Genomic DNA, 27,672 nt, shown 5'->3' with positions numbered 1-27,672 from the left:
TGGGAGTATGGACCAACCAGTCAACGTCCATGTTCAGCGAGGAAGCAATTACAGAAGCCAGACCTTCTACCTTCTGCAACCCATAATAACCCTGGGTCCATGCTCCCAGAGGGATAGAGAATGGGAAAGCTATCAGGGGAGGGGGTGGGATATGGAGATTGGGCGGTGGGAATTGTGTGGAGTTGTACCCCTCCTACCCTATGGTTTTGTTAATTAATCCTTTCTTAAATAAAAAAAAAAAAAAGAATATAGCAGAAAAGATTTGGGGTCTTCATGTTGAAAGAAGCTAGAAAGTCTATTTTAGGTATATTTTAATAGGCCCAGGACTTTACTAATTTTTGAGTCTGGTAACTAACATATAGGTGGGTTGAATGTATTGTCTAGGAAGATGGTTTCAAAGTTGGGAATAGGACTAGAAAGATGGATCATGACAGAGAGTAGTTCCCAAATATGAGAAAAGTATATAAATGCCACTAACTCTACACCCCATCAATCTGACCTAGGACCCATGTCTATCCACACTTAGCACAGGAACTTGTGCAACCTCAAGGATGCAGAATTCTTTTTTTTTAAAACTATTTATTTAATTGTTTTCCCCTTTGTTGCCCTTGTTGTTTTATTCTTGTAGTTATTGTTGTTATTGATGTCATTGTTGTTGGATAGGACAGAGAAATGGAGAGAGGAGGGGAAGACAGAGAGGGAGAAAGACACCTGCAGACCTGCTTCACCGCCTGTGAAGCAACTCCCCTGCAGGTGGGGAGCTGGGGGCTCAAACTGGGATCCTTACGCAGGTCCTTGCGCTTTGCGCCACGTGCATTGAACCTGCTGCACTACTGCCTGACTCCCAAAGATGAAGAATTCTTATCCTGCTTTGCAGGATGCAACTGCTGAATAAGTTGTCTTTCTCACAGATCATAGTAGTAATGACATTAAAGCAATATTCCTATTGAGGCTGTGATGTGTCCTGGGGTGTCAGTGAGTTCTGTGTAACTTCAGTGTGTACGTTCCATAATGATTGTCCATAATAGGATGAGAAATGGATAAATCCAGAAAAGAACAATAACACATAATCACTTATAGTTGTACAAAAAAGAAAGGGGGTCTCAATGTTATGATTTGCAAATCAGTAGTGACTTTGAACAATTATAAATATCCTTATGGCTATTTGAATATCTTTATGAATAGTCTTCAATTCTTTCTCCCACTTTGAATGCAGCTGTTTATTTTACTGCTACTGACTAGAGTGAGTATATATATAATGTTATATACCTTTTGTCTGATATATGGCATGTAAATATCTTTGTTGAAGGCAGGGAAGATAGCATAACAGTTATGCAATAAGATTTTCATGAGTAAGGCTCTAAAATTCCAGATTCATTCCCCTGGATCACCAAGAAACTGAGCTGAGTAGTTCTCTGTTAAAACAATCAATAAAAGTACATATATTTCTATTCTGTAGGGTGTCTCTCTGTTTTAGTGCTGACTTCTTTTGATGTCCTAAGAATGTTAAGTTTGAAGCAGTCCCAATGGTTCTCTTTTTTCTTTTCTTTGCTGTTGAGCCCAAGTTTCTAAAGACATTTTGAAATCAGACATTATGTAGTTTGTTATGCTAAAGATTTCTTCCATGTATGTTACGGGTTCTTATATAAAATTTAAGTCTTTTTTATTATTTATTTATTCCCTTTTTATTACCCTTGATATAGTTATTATTATTGTTGAAGTTGTTGTTGTTGGATAAGACAGAGAGAAATGGAGAGAGGAGGGGAAGACAGAGAGGGGGAGAGAAAGATAGACACCTGCAAATGAGCTTCACTGCCTGTGAAGGGATTCCTCTGCAGGTGGGGAGCAGGGGCCTCAAACCCGGTTTCTCACGTCAGTCCTTGTGCTTTGCACCACTTGCGCTTGACCCGCTGCACTACCGCCGGACTCCCCCAAATTTAAGTCTTTTAAATATTTTTTAGAGACAAAGAAATTGAAGGGAGAGACACCTATAGTAATACTTCATTGCTAGTGAGGTTTCCTTCTTGCAATTTGTAACTGGGTCCTGGATCTCAGAACTTGAGCACAGTGTCATATTTGCTCAGCTGGATGTGTAACCACTCCACTTCTAAATGTTGAGTGTTTTAATCTATTTTGAGCTTACATTTGTGCATGATGGCACGGGGTTGTCCTGTTTGATCTATATGCGGTGATTCTGTTTTCCTCACCCCGTTTAATTAGGAGACTTTCATTTATGCATTTAATGTTCTGAGTGCTTTTGTCATAGCTTAAATGACTGATGTGAGGGCTAAATTCTGGGCTTTCAGTTCTGTTCCACTGTTCTGCTTTTGTTCAAGTGACACACAACGCTAATTACTAGAGACCTGTAATGTAGTCAGGAAGTATGATGCCTCCATTTTTAGTCTCTTTTCTGCAAAATTTTTTAGCAGTTCTTTGTTTTGTGGTTCCAGATGCACTACTACAGCAAGCATTCTATTACTTTAAAGATGCTCATAGAGATATTGGTAGGGATTGCTTTGAATCTGCATATTGCTTTGGGTAAGATGGTCATTGAATGGTGATAAATCTACCAATCCATGAGCCTCCAACATCATTCCTTTTTTTATTTTGTCATTTCTTCTTCTTCTCCCCCCCACCCCCGAGCATTGCTCAATTCTCATTTATGGTGGTTGGGTAATTGAACCTGGGACTTTGGAGCCTCAGACATAATTTTTTTCCCTAAATATTTATTTATTCTCTTTTGTTGCCCTTGTTGTTTTATTGTTATAGTTATTGATATTGTCATTGTTGGACAGGGCAGAGAGAAATAGAGAGAGGAGGGGAAGACATAGAGGGAGAGAGAAAGATAGACACCTGCAGACCTGCTTTACCACCTGTGAAGTGACTCCCCTGCAGGTGGGGAGCCGTGGGCTTGAACCAGGATCCTTATGTGGGTCCTTGCGCTTTGCACCACCTGTGCTTAACCTGCTGCGCTACCACCCTACTCCCCAAACATAATTTTTTAAGCATAACCACTGTACTACCTCCCGTGCCCCTCATTTATTTTTATTTTTTTTTCTTGCCATGTAGGCTTTTTTTTATCTTTATTTGTTGGATAGAGATAGCCAGGAATTGAGAGGGAATGGGGTGATAGAGAGGGAGAGACACCTGCAGCACTGCTTCACCACCTGTGAAACTTTCCCCATGTAGGTGGGGGCCAGGGGCTCAAATCTGGGGCCTTGCACATTGTAACATGTACACTCAACCAATTGAGCCACCACCCAGCCCCTTATTGATTAAAAAATTTTTTTTATTATCTTTATTTATTTATTTATTGGATAGAGACAGCCAGAAATTGAGAGGAAGAGGGAGAGAGGCACATGCAGCCCAGCTTCACTACTTGTGAAGCTTTCCCCCTGCAGGTGGAGACTGGGGACTTAAACCTGGGTCCTTGCACTTTGTAACATGTGAGCTCAACTCGGTGTGCCACCATTCAGCCCCTCTCTTTCTTCTTATTTATTTATTTATTTATTTATTTATTTATTTATTTTTATGAGAACACTGCCCACCTCTGGTTTATTGTGGTACAGAGGACCAAAGCTGGGACTTTAAAGCCTCAGGCAGGAGAGGTAAGCTATAACTAACAAATAAATAAATATAAAAAAAAAGAAAGTTACACTATCTATCCCCACCCTCATTCATTTCTTCTCATAGACCTTCATGTTTTGGGGGCAGGGGTGGATAGCATAATGGTTATGCAAAGAGGCTGTCTTGCCTGAGGCTCTGAATTCCCAAGCTCAGTCCCCTGTACCACCATAAGCCTGAGCTGAGTAGTGCTCTGGTAATAAAAATAAAATTTTTAAAAAGATATCTTAGATATTTATATTTTTTTAAAGATTATATCTTGAAAGCTCTTCTAGGCATGCCAAGGATTAAATATATGGGATAAGGAAAATAAATAATATATTTTTAGTGTGGGGAGAGTAACATGTTTTATCTTGGATTTGTCTTTTCCTTTGTTGAGGAGATATCTGTTACTCATGTTAGTGGTGAATATAGTGAATCGCAAGTTTATGGATACATTTATTTCTATGATCAACCTCTAATACTTATTTCAGCTGTACTTTTATTAATTTATTTTTTGGTCTCTAATCACTAGGGCTCAGTGCAAACCCTACTAATCCACCAATCTTGACAGTCATTTTTCCTTTTTTTATTTTATTTCTTAATTTTTTTCCCTTTTGTTGCCCTTGTTGTTTTATTGTTGATGTTATTACTATTGTTATTGATGTCGTCGTTGTTGGATAGGACAGAGAGAAATCGTGACAGGAGGAAAGACAGAGAGGGGGAAAGACAGACACCTGCAGACCTGCTTCAGCACCTGTGAAGAGACCCCTTGCAGATGGGGAGCCCTAGCTCAAACCAGGATCCTTGTGCTGGTCCTTGCACTTTGCACCATGTGTGCTTACCCTACTGCATTACCACGTCCCCTTTTTTTCCCACTTCATTTGATAGGACAGAGAGAAATTAAGAAGGGAGGAAAGAGAGAGTGGGAGAAATTAAGATAGACACCTGCATTCCTGCTTCAACTCTTGTGAAGTGTCCCTGATGCAGGTGGGGAGTGGGGGTTCAAACCTGGTTCCTGGGTGTGTACCACTGCCCAGCCCCATATCAGCAGTACTTGTAAAACAAGTTCAGGATCTAACAGTTGGAATTTTAATTTTAACAGTTGCTAATTTTTTTCAGGGTCATAATTTATTATTCATACTATCATATAATATATTGTTGTTAGTTTCTTTTTTGATATTTATATTATTTCTATTTAATAATATTCATAATATTTATTCTCTTTTGTTACCCTTTTTTGGGAAGATTTTATTTATTTATTTATTTATTTATTTATTTATTTATTTATGAGAAAGATAGGAGGAGAGAGAAAGAACCAGACATCACTCTGACACATGTGCTTCCAGGGATTGAACTCAGGACCTCATGCTTGAGAGTCCAATGCTTTATCACTGCACCATCTCCCAGACCACTTTTTTTAACCAGAGCACTGTCAGCTGTGGTGGTGCGAGAGATTAGACCTGGGATTTTGGAGCCTCAGGCATGAGAGTCTGTTTGCATAACCAATATGCTATCTACCCTCTGCCTGCCCTTGTTTTTTATTGTTGTAGTTATATTGTTGTTGTTACTGATGTCGTTGTTGGATAGGACAGAGAGAAGTGGACAGAGGGGGGATGGCATTGGAAGGAAATATTTGAGGTGCAGTTTAAAATTCATTTATGCTGCTTTCACAGCTGGGGACTTCTATACTTTAATTTGAGGTACAAGACAAGCAATGCAATTCCTTTGTGTGTAGCCAGCACACAATTCATTCTACCTGTGAATGTAACAGTTGAGTTATTTTTAATACGAGTGAACTGGATTGGGAATAAACTTGTGGACCAGCTATGATTTCAATCTCTTCCATAAAGTACAACTACCAACAGACTGGCTTTTGAAATACATGGTATCTCCTAGTCCATGTTGGCATGTCACAAAATTGTTTGGAAAATTAAAACACAGTATAGAATATTTCTGGGAGTCGGGCGGTAGTGCAGTGGGTTAAGCACACATGGCGCAAAGCGCAAGGACTAGCCTAAGGATCTCTGTTTGAGCCCCCGGCTCCCCACCTGCAGGGGAGTCACTTCACAGGAGGTGAAGCAGGTCTGCAGGTGTCTGTCTTCCTCTCCATCTCTATCTTCCCCTCCTCTCTCCATTTTTCTCTGTCCTAACAATGATGACATCAGTAACAACAATAATAACCACAAGGATACAAAAGAACAAGGCTAACAAAAGGGAAAATAAATAAATATTAAAAAAAAATTTAAAAAGACTATTTCTGAAGAGGCAAGATAGTCTGAATTTCAGAAAATATATAACTAGTCCATTATTTTTTATAAATCTCTGTATAATAATTTTATATAAGATGCCATGGGGAGAGAGTCTGCCCACTTGTTAAAAGGGAGCTAACAATGATTTTATAACTTAGGCTCTCACATGTCCCCAAGCCTACTTAGTATAGCTTCACATCAATGGGAAGACCTCGACCATGAGTCTGGAATTCATTCAATGATACAATGGCACATTTTTCTTTTAAGCTGTAACTTAAGGCAGTGCTTGCCTGATCAGGGAGTAATTCTGAAATGGGGGTATGGGCTTTTTATAAGAAAAAAATATTTCCAGTAGGTAATAAGTTTTTAAAAAATATTTATTTATTTATTTCCTTTTGTTGCCCTTGTTGTTTTTCATTGTTGTAGTTATTGTTGTTATTGATGTTGTTGTTAGATAGGACAGAGAGAAATGGAGAGAGGAGGGGAAGACAGAAAAGGGGAGAGAAAGATAGACACCTGCAGACCTGCTGCACCGCCTGTGAAGTGACTCCCCTGCAGATGGGGTGTCGTGGGCTCCAACCGGGATCCTTACATGATTCCTTGAGCTTTCTGCCATGTGCACTTAACCCCCTGCCTTATAGCCCGACTCCCTGTTCAATTTTTTTTAATATATCTATTTATTCCCTTTTATTGCCCTTGTTGTATTATTATTGTAGTTATTATTGATCTTGTTGTTGTGGATAGGACAGAGAGAAATGGAGAGAGGAGGGGGAGAGAAAGACACCTACAAACCTGCTTCACCGCTTGTGAAGAGATTTCCCCCGCAGGTGGGGAGCCGGGGGCTCGAACCCAGATCATTATGCTGGTCCTTGCGCTTTGTGCCACGTGCGCTTAACCCACTGTGATACCGCAAGACTCCCTTTGTTCAAGTTTTTTATATACTTGTCTATGTACCCAAAAGTTCCAAATCATTTTTAGCACATAAAATATGACTGAAGCTGCTCATTCCAATAAATATTTTATTGATATAAGATCAAAGTCATAGCTCTTTCAGATGATATGTTAACTCACTGATTCATCTCTTTAGCTTCTTATCCTAACATTCAACATGTTACATCAGTTGGCTTTCTTGAGATGCATTTCCACCAGGTATATTTATCTCACGTTTGGTGATAGAAAAAGTACAAAATCTTTTAAATTTTCATGATATTTATATTCATTAAAATGTTATGTCCCGGTGGCCCAGGTGCTGACCAAGATCTGTATCATTGGACTCTCAAGTGTGTGGTTCAGAATTCAGTATCCTTCACCCACTAGGAGAGTGATATTCTGATACTCTGCCATAACTTTAATTTTTTTTTTTATGGGAATACCATTGTAAAAGAAAATGAGTAATTCCTCTTTATGTTGACAACCCTTTTGAATTCTGTGTTGTTATATGACCATCAAGTTGAATATGTTTCTTTTTATTTATTTGTTTGTTTGTTTATTATTGGGGGATTAATACTTTACATTCAACAGAAAATACAATAGTTTATACTTGCATAACATTTCCCAGTTTTCCACATAACAATACACCCTCCACTAGGTCCTCTGTCATACTTTTCCAGGACCTGTACTCTCCCCCAACCACCTGCCCTAGAGTCTTTTACTTTGGTGCAATACACCAACTTTAATTTTCTTTTTTTTTCTTTATTTTTTTTTAGTACTATTTCTTTTTTATTGGGGAATTAATGTTTTACATTCAACAGTAAGTACAATAGTTTGTACATGCATAACATTCCCCAGATTCCCATATAACAATACAACCCCCACTAGGTCCTCTGAATCCTTCTTGGGCCTGTATTCTCCCTACCCACGCACCCCAGAGTCTTTTACTTTGGTGAGATATGCCAATTCCATTTCAGGTTCTACTTCTGTTTTCTTTTCTGATCTTGTTTTTCAACTTCTGCCTGAGAGTGAGATCATCCCATATTCATCTTTCTTTTTCTGACTTATTTCACTCAACATGATTTTTTCAAGGTCCATCCAAGATCGGCTGAAAACGGTGAAGTCACCTTTTTTTACAGCTGAGTAGTATTCCATTGTGTATATATACCACAACTTGCTCAGCCACTCATCTGTTGTTGGACACCTGGGTTGCTTCCAGGTTTTGCCTATTACACATTGTGCTGCCAAGAACATATGTGTACACAGATCTTTTTGGATGGATATGTTGGGTTCCTTAGGATATATCCCCAGGAGAGGAATTGCAGAGTCATAGGGTAGGTCCATTTCTAGCCTTCTGAGAGTTCTCCAGACTGTTCTCCACAGAGGTTGGACCAATTTACATTCCCACCAGCAGTGTAGGAGGGTTCCTTTGAGCCCACGCCCTCTCCAGCATTTGCTGCTATTACCTTTTCTTATGTATGACATTCTCACAGGAGTGAAGTGGTATCTTGTTGTTGTCTTGATTTGCATTTCTCTGACAATCAGAGATTTGGAGCATTTTTCCATGTGTTTCTCAACCTTTTGGATCTCTTTTGTGGTGAATATTCTGTCCATGTCCTCCCCCCATTTTTGGATGGGGTTTTTTGTTGTCTTGTTGTTGAGTCTGGCAAGCTCTTTATATATGTTGGTTATTAAACTCTTGTCTGATGTATGGCATGTAAAGATCCTCTCCCATTCTGTGAGGGGTCTCTTGGTTTGGGTAGTGGTTTCTTTTGCTGTGAAGAAGCTTTTTAATTTGATGTAGTCCCATAGGTTTATACTTGCCTTAGTCTTCTTTGTAATTGGATTCGTTTCATTAAAGATGTCTTTGAAATTTATGCGGAAGAGTTCTGCCAATATTTTCTTCTAAGTATCTGATAGTTTGTTGTCTAACATCCAAGTCCTTGATCCACTTGGAATTTACTTTTGTATTTGGTGAAATACAGTGGTTTAGTTTTATTCTTCTGCATGTTTCAACCCATTCTTTCCAACACCATTTGTTGAAGAGACTCTGGTTTCCCCATTTAATAGTCTGAGCCCCTTTGTCAAAGATTAGATGCCCATAGGTGTGGGGGCACCAACTTTAATTTTCATTTGCAAGTAAATCACATAAAATTAAACTACTTAAGCTTTATATTTTGCCTTCTAGAGTGTGGTCTAAATGTTGCATTATAAGTAAGGATATGAAAGATCTTCCCATCTGGTATCAAATATGTATTTTTCCATGTGGTGTGACTATGATAAAATTTGTATATATTGTATAACATTCCAGTCATACCCCAGCACTGACTGGGTTCTACCATTAAAGACACAGCTGGAGTAATATGATTGCACTGAGCAGTATTATGTCATGTTTTGCTGATACTATTAACTTTATGAATATCTATGTGAATAGAGATTTTTATTTTAGAGGAACCCGGTGGTAGTGCACCCGATTAAAAAATGCTCACTGGGGGTCGGGCGGTGGCGCAGTGGGTTAAGCGCACGTGGGCAAAGCGCAAGGACCGGTGTAAGGATCCCGGTTAGAGCCCCTGGCTCCCCACCTGCAGGGGAGTCGCTTCACAGGCGGTGAAGCAGGTCTGCAGGTGTCTATCTTTCTCTCCCCCCTCTGTCTTCTCCTCCTCTCTCCATTTCTCTCTGTCCTATCCAACAATGAACAACATCAACAATGGCAATAATAACCACAACGAGGCTACAACAACAAGGGCAGCAAAAGGGGGAAAAATGGCCTCCAGGAGCAGTGGATTCATGGTGCAGGCACCGAGCCCAGCAATCACCCTGGAGGGAAAAAAAAAATGCTCACATTAAAGTGTGCAGGAACCCAGGTTCAAGCCCCTGTCCCCACCTGCAGGGGGAAAGCTTCATGAGTGGTTAAGGAAGGCTGCAGGTGTCTCTGTCTCTCTCCCTCTCTGCTCTCAATTTCTCTCTCATTCTATCCAATAATAAGTAAATATTTTTTAAAGAATTTCTATCAGTGAGCATCTTTCTGCATCTCTCTATCATTAAAATGAATTAAATTCAAACAAAAAATCCTCCTCATCATTTTTTGCTACCAAGATTATAACTGGGTCCTGCTCCTGGCATAATAATTCCACAGAAACTAGTGGCCATTTTCCCTTCAACTTTATTTTTTAAAAAATTTATGGTGAAATGAGAGAGAAAGACACGTATAACACTGTTCCGCCACTTGTGAATCTTCCTTGCTGCAGGTGGGGATCAGAGATTTGAATCTAGATTCTTAGAGGGGCATGTGCACCCTATTTGGCATACCACCACTTGGCTCCTAGAATATTATTATTATTAATTACAAATACAGAGAAAGGGATGGGTGGTGGTACACCTGGTTGAACACACACAACATGTAAGGACATGGGCTCAAGCCCCTGGTCCCCACCTGTAGAGGTAAAGTCTCACAAGTGTTGAAGCAGTGCTGCAAGTGTATCTGTCTCTTTCCCTCTCATTCTCCCCGTTCCTTTCAATTTTTGGCTGTGTCTATCCAGTAAATGGAGTATAATAGCACACAGAGAAAGGAACAGAGTGTGAACTAGAGTATCACTCTAGTACATGAGATTCTGGAGAGCAGACTTAGAACCTCATGTTTGAGAGTTCTATGCTATATTCACTATACCATTTCCTAGGCCTTGAGAATGAGGTTTTTGATGATCAGATTACCACATATATGTTTGAATATCACATAATCACAGCTTTCATGAATATTTCATATATATTGTAGGACTCAATAACTTGTGAAGACGTAACTGTGAACTTCAGTAAGGAGGAATGGGCACTACTAAATCCTTCAGAGAAGAAGCTGTACAAAGATGTGATGTGGGAAATATTCCATAACTTTGTCTCAATAGGTATGAATAATAATCTTTCGGGCTGGGTGGTGGTGTACCTGGTTGAGTGCACGTTACAGTGCACTAGGACCTGGGTTTGAGACCCCTGTCCTCACCTGAAGGGAGAAAGCTTTGCAAGTGGTGAAGCAGTGCTGCAGGTGTCTCTCTGTCTATCACCTCCTTCCCTCTCAATTTCTGGCTCTCTCTATCCAATTAATAAATGTAATACATACAATTTTTTAAAAAATCTAAAAAAAATAAAAATATAATAATCTTTCATTTGTCCATTAGAAAGCAGTTTCTTTTTTTGTCCACCAATGTTCTCTTAAGTGAAATATGGAAAAGGAGAGACTGTTAAGCAAGTAGGTTATGTTTGTAACTAACAACGGATCAATAATTTAAATATTTCTATGATGTCTATTATTATATTTCTTTACATTTTAGAAAAATTGCAGGAAGATCATTTTATTGAACAACAGGAACACCAGCAAAGAAGTAAACAAAGGTGAGAGTCACATGCGCTATAAAACATACCGCCCCACCTGAGAAAGGACCTATGGACTATCTACCTATGGACTCCTCTGAAACTTGGTGCCTACATAGTTCCCCTGTGTTAATATGTTAATATTTTCTTTTTCCACATATACTATGAGTCAGAGTAGGGTAGCAGAGAGAGAGATCACAGCACTGCTGTAGTTGTGAAGCTTCCACTGTGTTTGGTAGTGATTTTTTTCTAGTATATTAAAAGTGTCTATCAGTTTTGTGATTATATATGTATAATAAGTGCCTGCACTTGTGATTGTTTATGTATACCTTTTTTTTTTCTGGTGGCCATTTTTCCTTTTTTTAAATTTTTATTAGGAAAAAAGAAATTGAGAAAGGATGAGGAGAGAGAGAGAGGAAGAGAAAGATTGACAAGTACAGACCTGATTCCCCCCCTGTTGAAGTGGACCTCCTACAGCTGGGGCCTTGAAAGCAGGTCCTTGTACTTGGTAATATGTTTGCTTAACTGGATGTGCTACCCCCATGTATACTATTTTTTCCTAATAATATTAACTTAATATTTAAAATTTTATTTATTATTGGATAGAGACATAGAGAAATTGAGAGGAGTGGGGGAGATAGAGAAGGAGATAGAGCTACACCTGCAGCCATGCATCACCACTTGTGAAGCTTTCCCCGTGCAAGTGGGGACCAGGGGCTTGAATCCATCTTTCTGCACTATAGTGTGTGCACTTAACCAGGTGCACTATCAAACAGTCTGATTTTTTTTTTTTGCCTCCAGGGTTATTGCTGGGGCTCGGTGCCTGCACCATGAATCCACTGCTCCTGGAGGCCTTTTTTTTCTTTTTCCTTTTTGTTGCCCTTGTTGTTGTAGTCTTGTTGTTGATGCCATTCACTGTTGGATAGGACAGAAAGAAATGGAGAGAGGAGAGGAGAAAAGAGAAGGGGAGAGAAAGACACCTGCAGACCTGCTCCACCACCTGTGAAGCGACTCCCCTGCAGGTGGGGAGCTGGGGGCTCAAACCGGGATCCTTATGCTGGTCCTTGCACTTTGCACCAAGCTCGCTTAACTCGTTGTGCTACTGCCCGACCCCAAACAGCCTAATTTTTTTTTATAAATAATTTTATTTATTTATTATTGAGTAGAGACAGAAATTGAATGAGGCAATGAGCATAGAAAGGGAGAAAGACAGACACCTGCAGCCTGGATTCACCACTTATGAAGCTTTCCCCTTACAGGTGGGGACCAGAGGGTTAAATATGGGTCTTTGAACACAGCAGTGTGAAAGCTTAACCGAGTGCACCATTGCCTGCTCCGCCATTAACTTAATTTTTCTTAATATATATAGTTACTACTGTCTGATGATTTTTTTTTTTTTTTTTTTGGTAGAAATGTAGAAGAGAAGTTATCTGAGAAGAAGGAAGGAATTCTATATGGAGAGAAACCTCATGAATGTGAAATATGTCACAAAAAATTCACTTGTTCCAGTTATCTTCAAACATCTAAAATAACTCAAATCATGGAAAATACCTATAAATGTAAACTATGTAGTAAAGAATCCATTCAATCCAGTAATATTTGGACACATGAAAGATCTCAAAGTGGAGATAATTTTTATGAATGTAAAGAATGTAGTAGAACATTCAGTCAAGTCAATTATCTTCTGTTACATGAAAAAACTCACAGTGGAGATAAACCTTATGAATGTAAACAATGTAGTAAAAGATTTAGTCGCTCCAATTATCTTCAGTGCCATGAAAAAACTCATAGTGGAGAGAAACCCTATGAATGTAAACAATGTAATAAAACATTCAGGCGATACAGTCATCTTTGGAGCCATAAAAAAACTCACAGTGGAGAGAAACCCTATGAATGTAAACAATGTAGTAAAACATTCAGGCAATCCAGTCATCTTCAGCGCCATAAAAAAACTCACAGTGGAGAGAAACCCTATGAATGTAAACAATGTAGTAAAACATTCATTTGCACCAGTTCTCTTCGGCAACATGAAAGAACTCACAGTGGAGAGAAACCCTATGAATGTAAACAATGTAGTAAAAGGTTTACTCGCTCCAATTATCTTCAGCGCCATGAAAGAATTCACAGTGGAGAGAAACCCTATGAATGTAAACAATGTAATAAAGCATTCAGGTGTTCTAGCTCTCTTCAGACACATGAAAGGACTCACAGTGGAGAGAAACCATATGTTTGTAAACAATGTTGTAAGACATTCAGTCGATCTTGTCATCTTTGGAGACATAAAAAAACTCACGGTGGAGCTGTCTGGGAGGTGGCAAAGTTGTAAAGCTTTGGACTCTCAAGCATGAGGTCCCGAGTTCGATCCCCAGCAGCACATGTGCCAGAGTGATGTCTGGTTCTTTCTCTTTCCTCCTATCTTTCTCATAAATAAATAAAATATTAAAAAAAAAAAAACTCACAGTGGAGAGAAACCCTATGAATGTATACAATGTAGTAAAACATTTACTACCTCCGGTTCTGATACATAAAAGAAACCACAGAGGAGAGAAACCCTATGGGTGTAAACAATGTAGTAAAACAGTCAGTTGTTCCAGCTCTCTTCCAACACATGAAAGATAGATATCACAGTGGAAAAAGCCCCTCTGAATGTAAACAATGTAGTAAAAGGTTTAGTCGTTCCAGTCATCTTCGGATACATGAAAGAACTCAGAGTGGAGAGAAACCCTGTGAATACAAATGGTGTAGTAAAACATCAGTTGTTCCAGCTCTCTTGAGACACATGAAAGAACTCAAAGTAGAAAGAAACACTAAGTTGTGGTCTAGGAGGTGGTGCAGTGGATAAGCATTGGATTCTCAACTATGAGGTCCCCAGTTTGATCCCCAGCAGCACATGTACCAGAGTGATGTCTGGTTCTTTTTCTCCTATTTCTCTCATGAATAAATTCTAAAAAAAGAAAAGAAAAGAAAAGAAAAACACTATAAATGTAAACAATGTAGTAAAACATTCAGTCAAGCCAGTAATCTTCAACACATGAAGTTAGACACGAGTGAAACCTTATGAATGAAAGCAATGTAGTAAAATACTCAATTCATCTAGTTCTCTTCTGACACAAAATAATTTAGATAGGAAAATTGTATGAAAGTATTCAGTCATTCCTCTACTATTCAGAAGAATAAAAGTAAAATATTTACTAAAGCCTGCAGTGATTCCAGAAATTTTTAGATACGTGATAGCACTTGCATTGTAGAAAGTCCTTGTGAATGTAAGTATGTTGTATATACTGGACCCACAGTGCTCACAGCAACACATGATAAAAATTACGTAACTATGGTATGTTATAAAATAATTCTAGATCATTTTAGAGATTATATACCTGCTGTAATATTGTAATCATGGAATTATGATATGATTACAGTCATCTCAATTTGTTTATACCAATCATTTGAAATCATATTTCATTAGATCTAATAATTGTAGCTCATTTTTAAAACATGAACTTATGCAATTCATATTCAGTAATTGTGGTTTTACAACATTAATGTTATTTTGTCTAGTAAACTCAAGCCCTGGATACATTTTCACCTGAACTACAGTCTTTTCTGGCAGGTTATAAGCTAGTTACTTTATTTCTCTCTGGGGCACCATCTCTTCAGGCTGACTTTTTCAGATAGAAAGATTGAGACAGAATGGTAGAGCAAGGAGAAATCAAACTACAACATTACATATATCTTCCTTCCATGCCATGGGAACTGTTTTTAACTTGGATTATATACATAGAAAGTAGTACATAGCATCACTAGCCAGTGATGAACTTGATAAAGTGCACCGAACCCTGGTTCAAGCCCTTGCCCCCCAGCTGCAGGAGTAAAACTTCATGATTGGTGAAGTAGGTTTTATCTCTCAGTCTCTTCCTATCTCCCCCTTACCTATAAATTTCTGTCTCTAATAAATAAAATTTCTTTGAAAAGTGACAGCACAAAGCAGCATATTATTCAAGGAAGGAATTCTGCTGGTGCTATAAACAATACTAGTTTATTTTTTACTTGTTATTAAAACATCATGTTGGTTGATATCATGCCTCACACATTTTATTCTTTAAATAACTGTAAATACTAATATTTAATTCTTTAAATAACTGATATAGTCAGAGTTATTCTTAGTATTGTCATTCTTAGGAGTTAATCTCATTACTCTGATAGAAATTAACAATCATCACCAATTTAAAAATTGTAACCATTACCTGCAATGTATGATTAATATACATTACATTAACAAGGTCAAACCATCACTCCAATTAGAATATGTTATGACGGCTACACATATCACTTATTCATAAGAAAGACAGGACAAGAGAAAGAACCAGACATCACTCTGGTACATGTGTTGCCAGGGATCGAACTCATGACCTCATGTTTGAGAATCCAGTGCTTTATCCACCGTGCCACCTCCTGGACCACTGGATTTGATATTTTAAAAAAATGGAACATAAAAAATATCATTTAATCCAAGAGACCACCATAAACCATAGCTGAACAGTGCTCTGTTTAGATATATGTATAAGGGGCAGGGCAGTAGCACAGTGGGTTAAGCATGCATGGCACAAAGCCCAAGAACCAGCTAAGGACCCAGGTTCCAGCCTCCAACTCCCCACCTGCAGGGGGGCTGCTTCACAGGCAATGAAGCAGGTCTGCAGGTGTCTATCTCCCTCTCTGTCCCCCCCCACTCTTGATTTCTGTCCTATCTAACAATGACAGCAATAACAACAATAATAATAACCACAACAATGATAAAACAACAAAGGCTATAGAAAGGGAAAAAAATAGCCTGCAAGCAGTGGATTCATAGTGCAGGCACCTGGTCCTGGGGGTGGCGCAGCGGATAAAGCACTGGATTCTCAACCATAGTGCAGGCACCTGGTCCTGGGGGTGGCGCAGCGGATAAAGCACTGGACTCTCAACCATAGTGCAGGCACCAAGCCCCAGTAATAACCCTGGAGGCGAATAAATAAGTAAATGTATGTATATAGCAGACAATAGATGAGAAATAAATGTGATGAGATACATATTTTACTCGAAAGTGATATTTTCCATTACAATTACTTTTGCCTTATTTTGAAAGAAACTTGGAGGATTCACATAAAATTAGGTAGCCTGGACACTAACAGAAGAAGAAAAAGCACAATAAAAGATTCATGAGGCGAGTCAGGATGTAGCGTAGTAAGTTAAGCGTATGTGGCACTAAGTGCAAGGACCGGCATAAGGATCCCGGTTCGAGCCCCCGGCTCCCCACCTGCAGGTTAGTCACTTCACAGGCTGTGAAGCAGGTCTGCAGGTGTCTATCTTTCTCTCCCACTGTCTGTCTTCCCTTCCCCTCTCCATTTCTCTCTGTCCTATCCAACAACAATGGCATCAACAACAACAACAATAATAACTACAACAGTAAAACAACAAGGGTAATAAAAGTGAATAAATATTTAAAAGAAAGAAAAAGAAAACGTGTATTTCACTCTCAATTTCTCACTATCCTTATCTACCCTTCCCCCCAAAAAAACCAGAATAAATTAGCTCTAGGTGTAGTGGATTCGTAGTGGTAGCACCAAGCCCCAGTGATAACCTTGGAGGAAAAAAAAAACATATATTTAAAAAGATTTTGTTTGTTAAATTGAGTCCAAATATATCCCATGTGTAAATGTTGCTAACTTATTCCTGTCAGTTGTCCTGCTCTATTCTGTTCTGTCAGTTGATTGGACCAGGTCACTGTCATGAATCTTTGTGTTGATTAGATATTTTCTCAGCATATTCTTAGTCCATCTATTTTCCTTTAATGATCAAGAAGAAATTCAGAGATTTATATTTAAAGAAGAAAAAAAATTCTTGGGTGATCCAGTGTCATTTACACCATAAGGAAAGTGGCAGGCAATGTCTGCTCCCTCCCTATCGGTGGTATTGACAGAATGAGTCACTTCAATGATGTGATTCAAATAAAACTTCAAAATTTAATCAAGAGAAAGAAAAAGGACTGAAATGCTAAGAGGGAGCATCTGACTTCTCCTTATAGAGTTTAAACCATCCAGGTGTTTTGGGCTTCAGTTACACATAGTGTGAGTAGGTGGGCTGAAGAGACACAATTCCTCCCTTGAAAGGAGTCATCTGAGAAGCTGCTGGTTGAGAAACAAGTAGTCTCTGCCCATTCCACACTGCCTGTTGTGTGAGCACCACAAACACAGAGACTTAGAAAGGGATCTCTTTGTCCTGCCCAGCTCTGCAATGGAGAGGTCCCGATGTCTAGTTACTCACTGCTTCCTCCTTCAGAAACTAAAAAAGCACAAGGTGGGCTTCCTGTGAGATTTGACTGCATGGCATCTTCACAATAGGAAACTATGCTAATTTCAAACCTGTGTAGCGGCTGAGTAAGCAGGTGTCCAGAGCATAGATCTCTCTAATCAACAGTGAGTGTGATCATTCTCTTTTAGTCCACAGTAGGCTGGAGGATGGGAATGACAAATTAATGTTCATCTGTGAACTGGAAGTGCCAGCAAACAAACAAATGCAGGCTAATACAACCACTTCATGAACTGAGAACAGAGGATGAAATCTCTTGAATCTTTGATCTTTACAAACACCCCAACAGCAGTTTCTAGGCATTCAGTGTAATTTTAACAATTTTATTGTTTACCACACATCAATAACCACTATACAGCAGGAACAGTAAATATTTTAATTAGCATGGGAGATATGGTCCCAGAGGTGTCTCAGTGGATAAGGCATTGAACTCTGAAGCATGAGGTCCTGAGTTGGATTCCCAGCAGCACATGTTCTAGAATTATGGCTTGTTCTTTCTCTCTATCCTCCTATCTTTCTCATTAATAAATAAAACAGTAAAAAAATAATGAACATGGAAGCAATCCAGATGTAAACTTGCTTGGAAGGAATCCAGCAACTAAGGAATAGTTACTAAATCAGAAATGCTTAGTGAGAGTTCAAACTAACTACATAAATGTACAATCATACCACAGGTAAGGATAAGAAGACACTTAACAATGGTATAAGCCCTCCCAAACTGGAATCATTGTTGGTATGTTCTCATATATCCACTATGGGTATATTTTATGAGGAAAATGAATTTCTTTATTTTATTTATATGTATCATATTTAGTTATTTAGTAGTGAAAGAAACATCCAGAGCATCACTCTGGCACAATCTTGGGTCTTGAACTTGGAAATTTTGATTATCTTTATTTTTATTTATTGGATAGAGACAACCAGAAATCTAGAGGGGAAGGGGAGGTATTGAGGTAGAGAAACTAAGAGTCACCTGGAGTCCTGCTTCACCACTTGCAAAGTGAAAAACTTTAGTTTATGCTGCTTTTGAATAGTTTGGACTGCAGACTAATCTTTAGGTGTCGTATCTTTTATTTGTTTGTTTGTTTGGGTTTGTTTCATGTGTTTGCTTGTTTGTTTTTTCATTGCTGTTATTTCATTTTCTTTTCTTATTCCTTTGACCAAAAGTAGCCTTTGTTGTAGGCTCATTGCCTTTACTGGTGATTGGTTGTGCTCTCTATTGTGGTAGTAGCATTTTTTATTTTTTATTATTCTTTACTGTCTCTCTTTTCTCCTTTTTTAATTTTCTTCTCTCTGATTTGAAAAATATTAGCATTTGCTCCTGTATTGACTGTATTCACTTGTGCCTATTTGTGATCTATCTTGTATAAGAAGTCTGCCGTGGTAAGGTTTTTCTTTCTTTATCTCTCTCTTTCTTTTCTTTTAATTTCTCTTGCTTCCCGCAATCTCCTAAATATATGTCTAATAGTTGATTTATGTAATAGTCTGCATCTACTTTGTATTTTTTCTGTTTGTTTATTTTGTTTTTAGTTGAGAGAGTTTTCATAGCTAACTGATTTTGGTTGAACTGGATCAATCACCACCTTTGTTGTTGTATTTTGAGGCTTGTGACCTCAGTTGTAAGAGTCCCTGGTGTAGTGGGGCAAAAAATACAACAAGAGAGATACAATAGTAGTAGGAAACTTGAACACCCCACTCTTACACTTAGATCAACTAAGAGAGAACCAACAAAGAAACAAGAGATGGATAGACTAGACCTCCAGAACAATTTCAGAGCTCTTCACTTCAAGAAACTAGAATATACAATCTTTTCAAATCCACACAGCACATCCTCAAGTATAGACCACAAGTTAGGCCACAAAGACAGTATCAACAAATTAAAGAGCATTGAAATAATAACAAGCATCATCTCAGACAACAGTGAAGTAAAGATAACACAAAACAAAAAACAAAATAATTACTAAAAGTCACAAAATTCGGAAACTCAACAACATACTTTAATAATTGCTGAGTTAAAGAGGAACTCATTTTCCCAGATCTCAAACTGTATTATAGAGCCGTTGTCATCAAAACTGCTTGGTACTGGAACATGAACAGACACACTGACCAGTGGAATAGAATTGAGAGCCCAGAAATGAGGCCCCACACGTATGGACATCTAATCTTTGACAAAGGGGCCCAGACTATTACATGGGGAAAGCAGAGTCTCTTCAACAAATGGTGTTGGAAACAATGGGTTGAAACATGCAGAAGAATGAAACTGAATCACTGTATTTCACCAAATACAAAAGTAAATTCCAAGTGGATCAAGGACTTAGATGTTAGACCAGAAACTATCAGATACTTAGAGGAAAATATTGGCAGAACTTTTTTCCGCATAAATTTTAAAGACATTTTCAATGAAACGAATCCAATTACAAGGAAGACTAAGGCAAGTATAAACCTATGGGACTACATCAAATTAAAAAGCTTCTTCACAGCAAACCACTACCCAAATCAAGAGACCCCTCACAGAATGGGAGAAGATCTTTACATGCCATACATCAGACAAGAGTTTAATAAGCAACATATATAAAGAGCTTGCCAGACTCAACAACAAGACAACAAATAACCCCATCCAAAAATGGGGGGAGGACTTGGACAGAATATTCACCACAGAAGAGATCCAAAAGGCCGAGAAACACATGAAAAAATGCTCCAAGTCTCTAATTGTCAGAGAAATGCAAATCAAGACAACAATGAGATATCACTTCACTCCTGTGAGAATGTCACACATCAGAAAAGGTAACGGCAGCAAATGCTGGAGAGGGTGTGGGGTCAAAGGAACCCTCCTGCACTGCTGGTGGGAATGTCAATTGGTCCAACCTCTGTGGAGAACAGTCTGGAGAACTCTCAGAAGGCTAGAAATGGACCTACCCTATGACCCTGCAATTCCCCTCCTGGGGATATATCCTAAGGAACCCAACACATCCATCCAAAAAGATCTGTGTACACATATGTTCTTGGCAGCACAATTTGTAATAGCCAAAACCTGGAAGCAACCCAGGTGTCCAACAACAGATGAGTGGCTGAGCAAGTTGTGGTCTATATACACAATGGAATACTACTCAGCTGTAAAAAAATGGTGACTTCACCGTTTTCAGCCGATCTTGGATGGACCTTGAAAAAATCATGTTGAGTGAAATAAGTCAGAAACAGAAGGATGAATACGGGATGATCTCACTCTCAGGCCGAAGTTGAAAAACAAGATTAGAAAAGAAAACACAAGTCGAACCTGAAGTGGAATTGGAGTATTACACCAAAGTAAAAGACTCTGGGGTGGGTGGGTGGGTGGGGAGAATACAGGTCCATGAAAAATGATGAATGAAATAGTGGGGGTTGTATTGTTAAATGGGAATCTGGGGAATGTTATGCATGTAAAAAAAAAAAAAAGTAGAAACGCAAAGCAGAAATTGACTGAGTTTGGAGTATGGCACCAAAATAAGAAAGCAGAAGTACACTAGAGTTTGCAGTGAGTACCCTCCCTAACACTTCCTCTCCACTATTCCAAGCTTTGGGTCCATGATTGCTCAACAATTTGTTTGGCTTTGTATGTTAACTCTCTTTTCAGTCATCAGGTTCCAGATGCCATCAGGATGCTAGCCAGGCTTCCCTGGATTGAAGACCCCACCAATGTGTCCTGGAGCTCAGCTTCCCCAGAGACCCACCCTACTAGGGAAAGAGAGAGGCAGACTGGGAGTATGGACCGACCAGTCAACGCCCATGTTCAGCGGGGAAGCAATTACAGAAGCCAGACCTTCTACCTTCTGCAACCCTCAATGACCCTGGGTCCATGCTCCCAGAGGGATAGAGAATGGGAAAGCTATCAGGGGAGGGGGTGGGATATGGAGATTGGGCGGTGGGAATTGTGTGGAGTTGTACCCCTCATACCCTATGGTTTTGTTAATTAATCCTTTCTTAAATAAAAAAAATTAAAAAAAAATAAAGAGGAACTCATTTAAGAATTCAAATGTTCCTAGAATAGAATGAAATTGAAGGCAGGTGCTATCAAAATATTTGGGTCAGAGCTAATACAGTACTTAGAGGGAAACTCACAGCCATACAAGCAAACATTAGAAAACAAGAAAAAACTCAAGTAAATGACCTGACTGCACTCCTTAAAGACTTAGAAGAAGAGGAGCAAAGGAACCCTAAAGCAACCAAAAGGACTGAAATCACTAAACTAAGAGCTGAAATAAACAACATTGAAAATAAGAGAACAATACAAAAGATCAATGAAGCCAAATGTTAGTTCTTTGAAAAATTAAACAAAATTTTCAAAACCTTAGCCAGACTCACAAAAAATGAGCATACTCAGATAATCAGAATTGTAAGTGATAAAGGAGATATCACAACAGACATCTAAAATAATCATGTGAAGCTTCTATGAACATCCAAAAACCACGACTATATCCATAGATGCAGAGAAGGCTTTTGACAAAATCCAACACACATTCATTCTCAAAACACTAAACAAATGGAAATAGATGGAAAATCCCTTATGATAGTGGAGTCCATATAGATCAGCCCTACAGCCAACATTGTACTAAATGGATAGAAGTTGAAAGTATTCCCTCTTAGATCGAGGACTAAACAGGGCCATCCAATATCACCATTACTCCTCAACATATTGTAAATTCTTGCCACAGCAATCAGGCAAGAGAAAGGAATCAAAAGAATACAGATTGGAAGGGAAGAAGTAAAACTCTCAATATTTGCAGATAATATGATAGTTTACATAGAAAGACCTAAAGAATCGAGCAGAAAGCTACTGGAAATTATTAGGCAATATAGCAAAATCTCAGGCTACAAAACCAATGTACAAAAATCAGCATGTCTTGATGCAAACACTAAGTCCAGAGAAGAAGATATCCAGAAATCACTCCCATTCACTGTCTTGGAAAAATCAATAAACTATCTAGGAATAAACCTGACCAAAGAATTGAAAAATTTGTATACTGAAAACTATGAGTTGCTATTCAAAGAAATTGAAAATTATACTAGAAATGGAAAGATATACCATGCTCATGGATTGGAAGAATTAATATCCTCAAAATGAATATTCTACCCAGAGCCATATACAAATTTAATGCAATATCCATCAAAGTCCTACCATGTTTCTTTAAGGGAATAGAACAAAAATTACAATAATTTTAAAAATACATGTAACTATGTCTAGAGAACAGCTTCATTTCCTCCAACTTTCTTAAAAATGGCAATTCCTAGATATGTTTATCTGAAGGTGAGAGGGAATTGCCAATAATTCACTTTTTAGTACAGTTTTTAGTAGGCTGTTCCAAGCTAATTTTTGCAGATATAGAGACAAAGGCAGAGATGGAAATAAACTGAACCACAGCTTCAAGGCTTCCTTCAATTATGATGGAGAAGGGCTTGAATCTGTGCTATGTGCAGAGCAAAGTGGGTTCATATCCAACTGAGGTATTTTTCTGATTTCTTGTTCACCTAAAACAACTCCATGAAGTCCCCATCAGAAGTATGCTGGCCAATTTGTAGTAGCCAAAACCTGGAAGCAACCCAGGTGTCCAACAACAGATGAGTGGCTGAGCAAGTTGTGGTATATATACACAAAGGAATACTACTCAGCTGTAAAAAATGGTGACTTCACCGTTTTCAGCCAATCTTGGATGGACCTTGAAAAAATCATGTTGAGTGAAATAAGTCAGAAACAGAAGGATGAATATGGGATGATCTCACTCTCAGGCAGAAGGTGAAAAACAAGATCAGAAAAGAAAACACAAGTAGAACCTGAAATGGAATTGGCATATCTCACCAAAGTAAAAGACTCTGAGGTGGGTGGGTGGGGAGAATACAGGTCCATGAAGGATGATAAATGACATAATGGGGGTTGTATTGTTAAATGGGAAACTGGGGAATGTTATGTATGTACAAACTATTGTATTTACTGTTGAATGTAAAACATTAATAATAATAAAAAAAGAAATGTGCTGGCTAGAAGCCTCACTTCCACAGAGAGCTATCAGCAGGGTTTGTCCCATCACCTTGTGCACTCTAGTTGCATGCTCTCCATGCACTGAAGCTGCAACACATAGTTTAAATGCTTCTCCTGTCTGTTTTCCAGAAAAACATATGTTCTCAGCATCTAAGCATATATTGCAGCATCTAAGCTAAATACAACTGGGATTCTTGGTCACTGCCTGCTACCTGAAGCCCTTGGGTCTTTAGCTCTGGCCTCCATGTTCACTCTAGGGCAGTGACTAAAGGATTTATAAATCTATCCCTATCCCACTTCCACCACCCTCATTTGTCTAGTGGTGGCTCACCTAGATGAACATACGTGATACCATGCACAAGAACCTGGGTTAAATCTCCAACTTCTACCTGCAAGGGGTGAAGCTTTGTGAGCAGTATAGCGGTGCCATGGGTATCTCTCTCCATTTATCTCCCTCTCTATCTCACTCTCAATCTCTATTTCCCTCTCAATTTTCTTCATCAAAAGAAGGAAAGAAAAAGAAACTGTTACAAAATAAAGACTTATTAGCTATGACAACATGCAACAACATCTTGACTTTGACATTTCTTGTTCTATAGCCCTGAGAAGTAAAAGATGCGCCAAAAAGAAGCAAACCTATTTGAAAAAAATACAAGGTGGGGTTAAATGGCATAATGGTTATGCCAAGAGACTCTAATGCCTGAGGCTCCGAAGTCCCAGGTTCAATACTCCACATGACCATAAGCCAAGGCTGAGCAGTGCTCTGGTAAACAAATTAAATAAATAAAATTTTAAAAATAGAAACTACCTAGGGCTTAGAAGACATCATCATGTTTATGTAAAGGAATTTCCTTGCTGAAGTTCCAAAGTCCTAGTTCAATCCTGAGTTTTACTATCACCCAGAGCTAAGCAGTGTTCCTCTCCCTCTCCTCTCCCTCTCCCTCTCCCTCTCCCTCTCCCTCTCCCTCTCCCTCTCCCTCTCCTTCTCCCTCTCTTTCTCTCTCCTCTTCCTCCAAGGTTATCGCTGGGGCTTAGTATCAGCAATACGAATCCACTGCTCCCAGAGGCCATTTTTTTTTCTCTCTAGGGCTATCCCTGACACTCGGTGCCTGCACTAGGAATCCACTGCTCCTGGAGGCTGTTTTTCCCTTTGCTTGCCCTTGTTTATTGTTATTATTGCTGTCATTGTTGGATAGCACACAGAGAAGTCAAGAGAGGAGGAGAAGACAGAGGGGGAGAAAAAGATAGACATCTGTAGATCTGCTTCACTTCTTCAGAAGTGACCCCCCCCCCCCGCAAGTGGGGCTGATCCGGGGGCTGGAACCAGGATGCTTATGCCCACTGGTCCTTGCCATTTGAGCCATGTGTGATTAAACACAGTCCACTACCACTTGACCCCCCTTTCTGTCTCTTTTAAATGACTAATAACATATGTTAAAATCGTCTTTATCTAAGTGGTTTGTAATAAAAAAAAACACATCGTACCAGGTGTTCATTCATTATGGCATTGCATGTTTGTGAAGGCACCATAATAGGTATGCAAACAGTTTTCATGCCACAAGCTATGAACACAGTTATAATCTCTCCTGTCAGTAACAGAATCAAAAACTGAGCACTGTCCCAGAGTAAATGTGTGATGCATTGACAACTCTTGTCCTTAAAATTATGGACTTTGTAAGGCAGTTCAAGCTCTCCCCCCAAAAGACAGAAAGTCTTCCTGAGGCATGAAGCTTCTCTGCACTCTGCACCAAACCGCCCAGCAGCTCTGAATCTAGACATCACGGAAAGGGGAGGTGTACCAGGTTCTACTTTGTTAATACAATCTTGGGGATATGACATTTCCACATTGGGCCTGTGTTCATTCTTGCTCAAAATTGTTTCTATGTTAAGCAAAGGAGTCAGAGAGATCGCAGCAGCTCTAAGGCACAGGATCCTTAGATGGAGCCTGGGACCTCATACAAGGAAGTCTGCTCTTGATTATAGAGCCAGCTGCCTGGATGTACAGTTTTCTTGGGAACTTGACTTTTTACCTGATGTTCCATAATATAATATTTGAATGCCACAAAGGATTATTTCCTGTAGTGCTTTCTGTTTGGAGTCCAGAGGCTGAGGAGATAACACTAAAACACACCTGTTGGCATGAAACCAACAAAACTCCAGCTATTGGTTCTTACTCTCTTGTTAACTTCTCAACATAGACTCTCCATCCTATGGATAGCACCCCCTCTGGATAAGCACAAGACAAATTTTAGTGCCTGAGAGCCGGTCTCCTGCCTTGGCATTGAGTAAGCTGAGAAGGGCTGGTTGAGTGTGTGTGTCCAGAAATAGTAATGATGGGACAGATGTTGGAAACTCCTGTGCTGGGCTAGTCTGAGGGTGTTTTTTCCTGGGCACTTGCTCTCTGGGTTGGAGAGAACTCAACTGGAGCCAACCTGGACTCCTGCTTACTCAGTGTTGCCAGAGAGGAACCAGGAACCCTTGGCTGAGTGGGAACGCAATGCAATGCCTTTATTGATCAGAGAAAAATGCCTTTATATTTTCTGAAGCAGAAGTGGCAGGATGGTAAAAGAAATGGGTAGGAGAGGAGGTGGAGAGAAGAAAGCAGCTCAAAAGTAGCAAGCTTCCATCTATCTAGTGGGGATTAAACCAATACCTTGCAGGCAGGGCAGGTCTCAGGCAATACAATGATTATGTAAATAGACCAAAGCATCGAGCAATGCAGGGGACCTGGCATAATGACCAACATCTCCCCCTTTCTTTTTATATAATGGCATAGTATCAGAAATGTGAGGTGCTTTGTGAGGCAGGGAATCTGATAGGAGAAGGCACACCTTTGGGGTTCTACTGTACCTCCTTGCTCAACCTCTCTCATCTTGAGAGAGAGACGAACAGGATTGGACACACCCCTCAGGTTCAAGACCTGCCAGGCTCAACCACATCCTCACAATTTCCCGACATCTCCCTCTTTCCAATCGCCATATTTAAATGGGTCCAGGTCTGTAAAACACTCCATCTCTGACAGAGGAATAGTAGTGTAGGGGTGAACAGAAACCTGTTGGGCAGAAACCTAAATGATATCAGGCAGGCGTTTTTAAAAGAACTGGAATAAGACATGGAGTGATAAGTAGGAGTAGCTATCATGTTGAAATACAGTATCACTCTGTAGCATTCAAGTACAGAGATTTTATACATACAGCGTCATGCCTTTAGTCTGTAACTAATCAGACCTCCATCAAATTGACTAAAATCATCTTCTAGTTCAGGGTTTAAATTTAGTTTCATTTCTTTATAGTAAATGTTATTAAAAAAATCTAGCATGGGAGGAGTCAGGCAGTAGCACAGCGGTTTAAACACACATGGCGCAAAGTGCAAGGACCAGGGAAGGATCCCAGAACGAGACCTTCTGTTCCCCACCTTCAGTGGAGTCGCTTCACAAGCAGTGAAGTAGATCTGCAGGTGTCTTTCTCTCCTCCTCTCTGTCTTCCCCTCCTCTTTCCACTTCTCTCTATCCTATCCAACAACGAAGACAGACCACAATAATAATTGCAACAATAAAGCAACAATGGCAACAAAATGACACCTCCTAGTACAGGACAGATAGGTGTGCAGGTAAATGATGTCCTCAGATCAGAAAACCAATCTGGGCAGAGTGTCTGGTGTCTCAGGTCAAGGTGCTGGTCTGGGCAGAGAGCTGGTCCGGGTCCTGGTTCTGGTCTGAGTCCTCGTCTGAGTTCTGGTCTGGGTCCTTTTCTGGGTCTAGTCTGGGAATCTGCAGATACTTTCATGACCGCTGGTGTGTTGATTGCCACGGGATATGCTGGATGGGAGCTTCTGAATTTACAGACTAGCATGCAGTTCAAAAGTTGGAACCATGTTCAAAGTCCTGGGCTTTTATCCCTGAGCTGGCTAGGGTGTGGATTAGATCACTTCCAGCCAATGAGGATTGGGGTCTTCCTGATATGTAGGTCTAAAATTTATCAGGCTGCAAGGCTTGCTTTGAACAGGACTTTTAAAAAAATTTTATTTATTTATTTATTCTTTTTGTTGCCCTTGTTTTTTTTTGTTTTTTTTTTTTGTAGTTATTATTGTCATTGTTGTTGGATAGGACAGAGAGAAATGGAGAGAGGATGGGAAGACACAGAGGGGGAGAGAAAGACAGACACCTGTAGACCT

At 39.4% G+C, this 27,672-nt stretch overlaps 2 protein-coding genes across 5 annotated transcripts in view; one reads left to right on the top strand and one right to left on the bottom strand.

The window, feature by feature from the left end:
• Positions 1 to 14,922, top strand: part of LOC107523312 (zinc finger protein 14-like) — a 517,712-nt gene extending 502,790 nt beyond the window's left edge. The window contains exons 3-5 of one of the 2 annotated variants that reach the window (XM_060181685.1): positions 10,558 to 10,684; positions 11,108 to 11,168; positions 12,558 to 14,922. In XM_060181685.1, coding sequence (XP_060037668.1) covers positions 10,558 to 10,684; positions 11,108 to 11,168; positions 12,558 to 13,473 — 1,104 coding nt within the window. In that variant the 3' untranslated portion in view covers positions 13,474 to 14,922. The remainder of the gene's footprint in view (positions 1 to 10,557; positions 10,685 to 11,107; positions 11,169 to 12,557) is intronic. The other variant, XM_060181684.1, reaches the window with a different exon arrangement.
• LOC103125131 (zinc finger protein 709-like) overlaps positions 1 to 27,672 on the bottom strand; it is a 209,802-nt gene that overhangs the window by 88,564 nt on the left and 93,566 nt on the right. The window lies entirely within an intron of this gene.

Source organism: Erinaceus europaeus, chromosome 23 (assembly GCF_950295315.1).
Source record: "Erinaceus europaeus chromosome 23, mEriEur2.1, whole genome shotgun sequence".
Taxonomy (NCBI): Eukaryota; Metazoa; Chordata; class Mammalia; order Eulipotyphla; family Erinaceidae; genus Erinaceus; species Erinaceus europaeus.
This window is presented reverse-complemented; position numbering and strand designations above follow the sequence as displayed.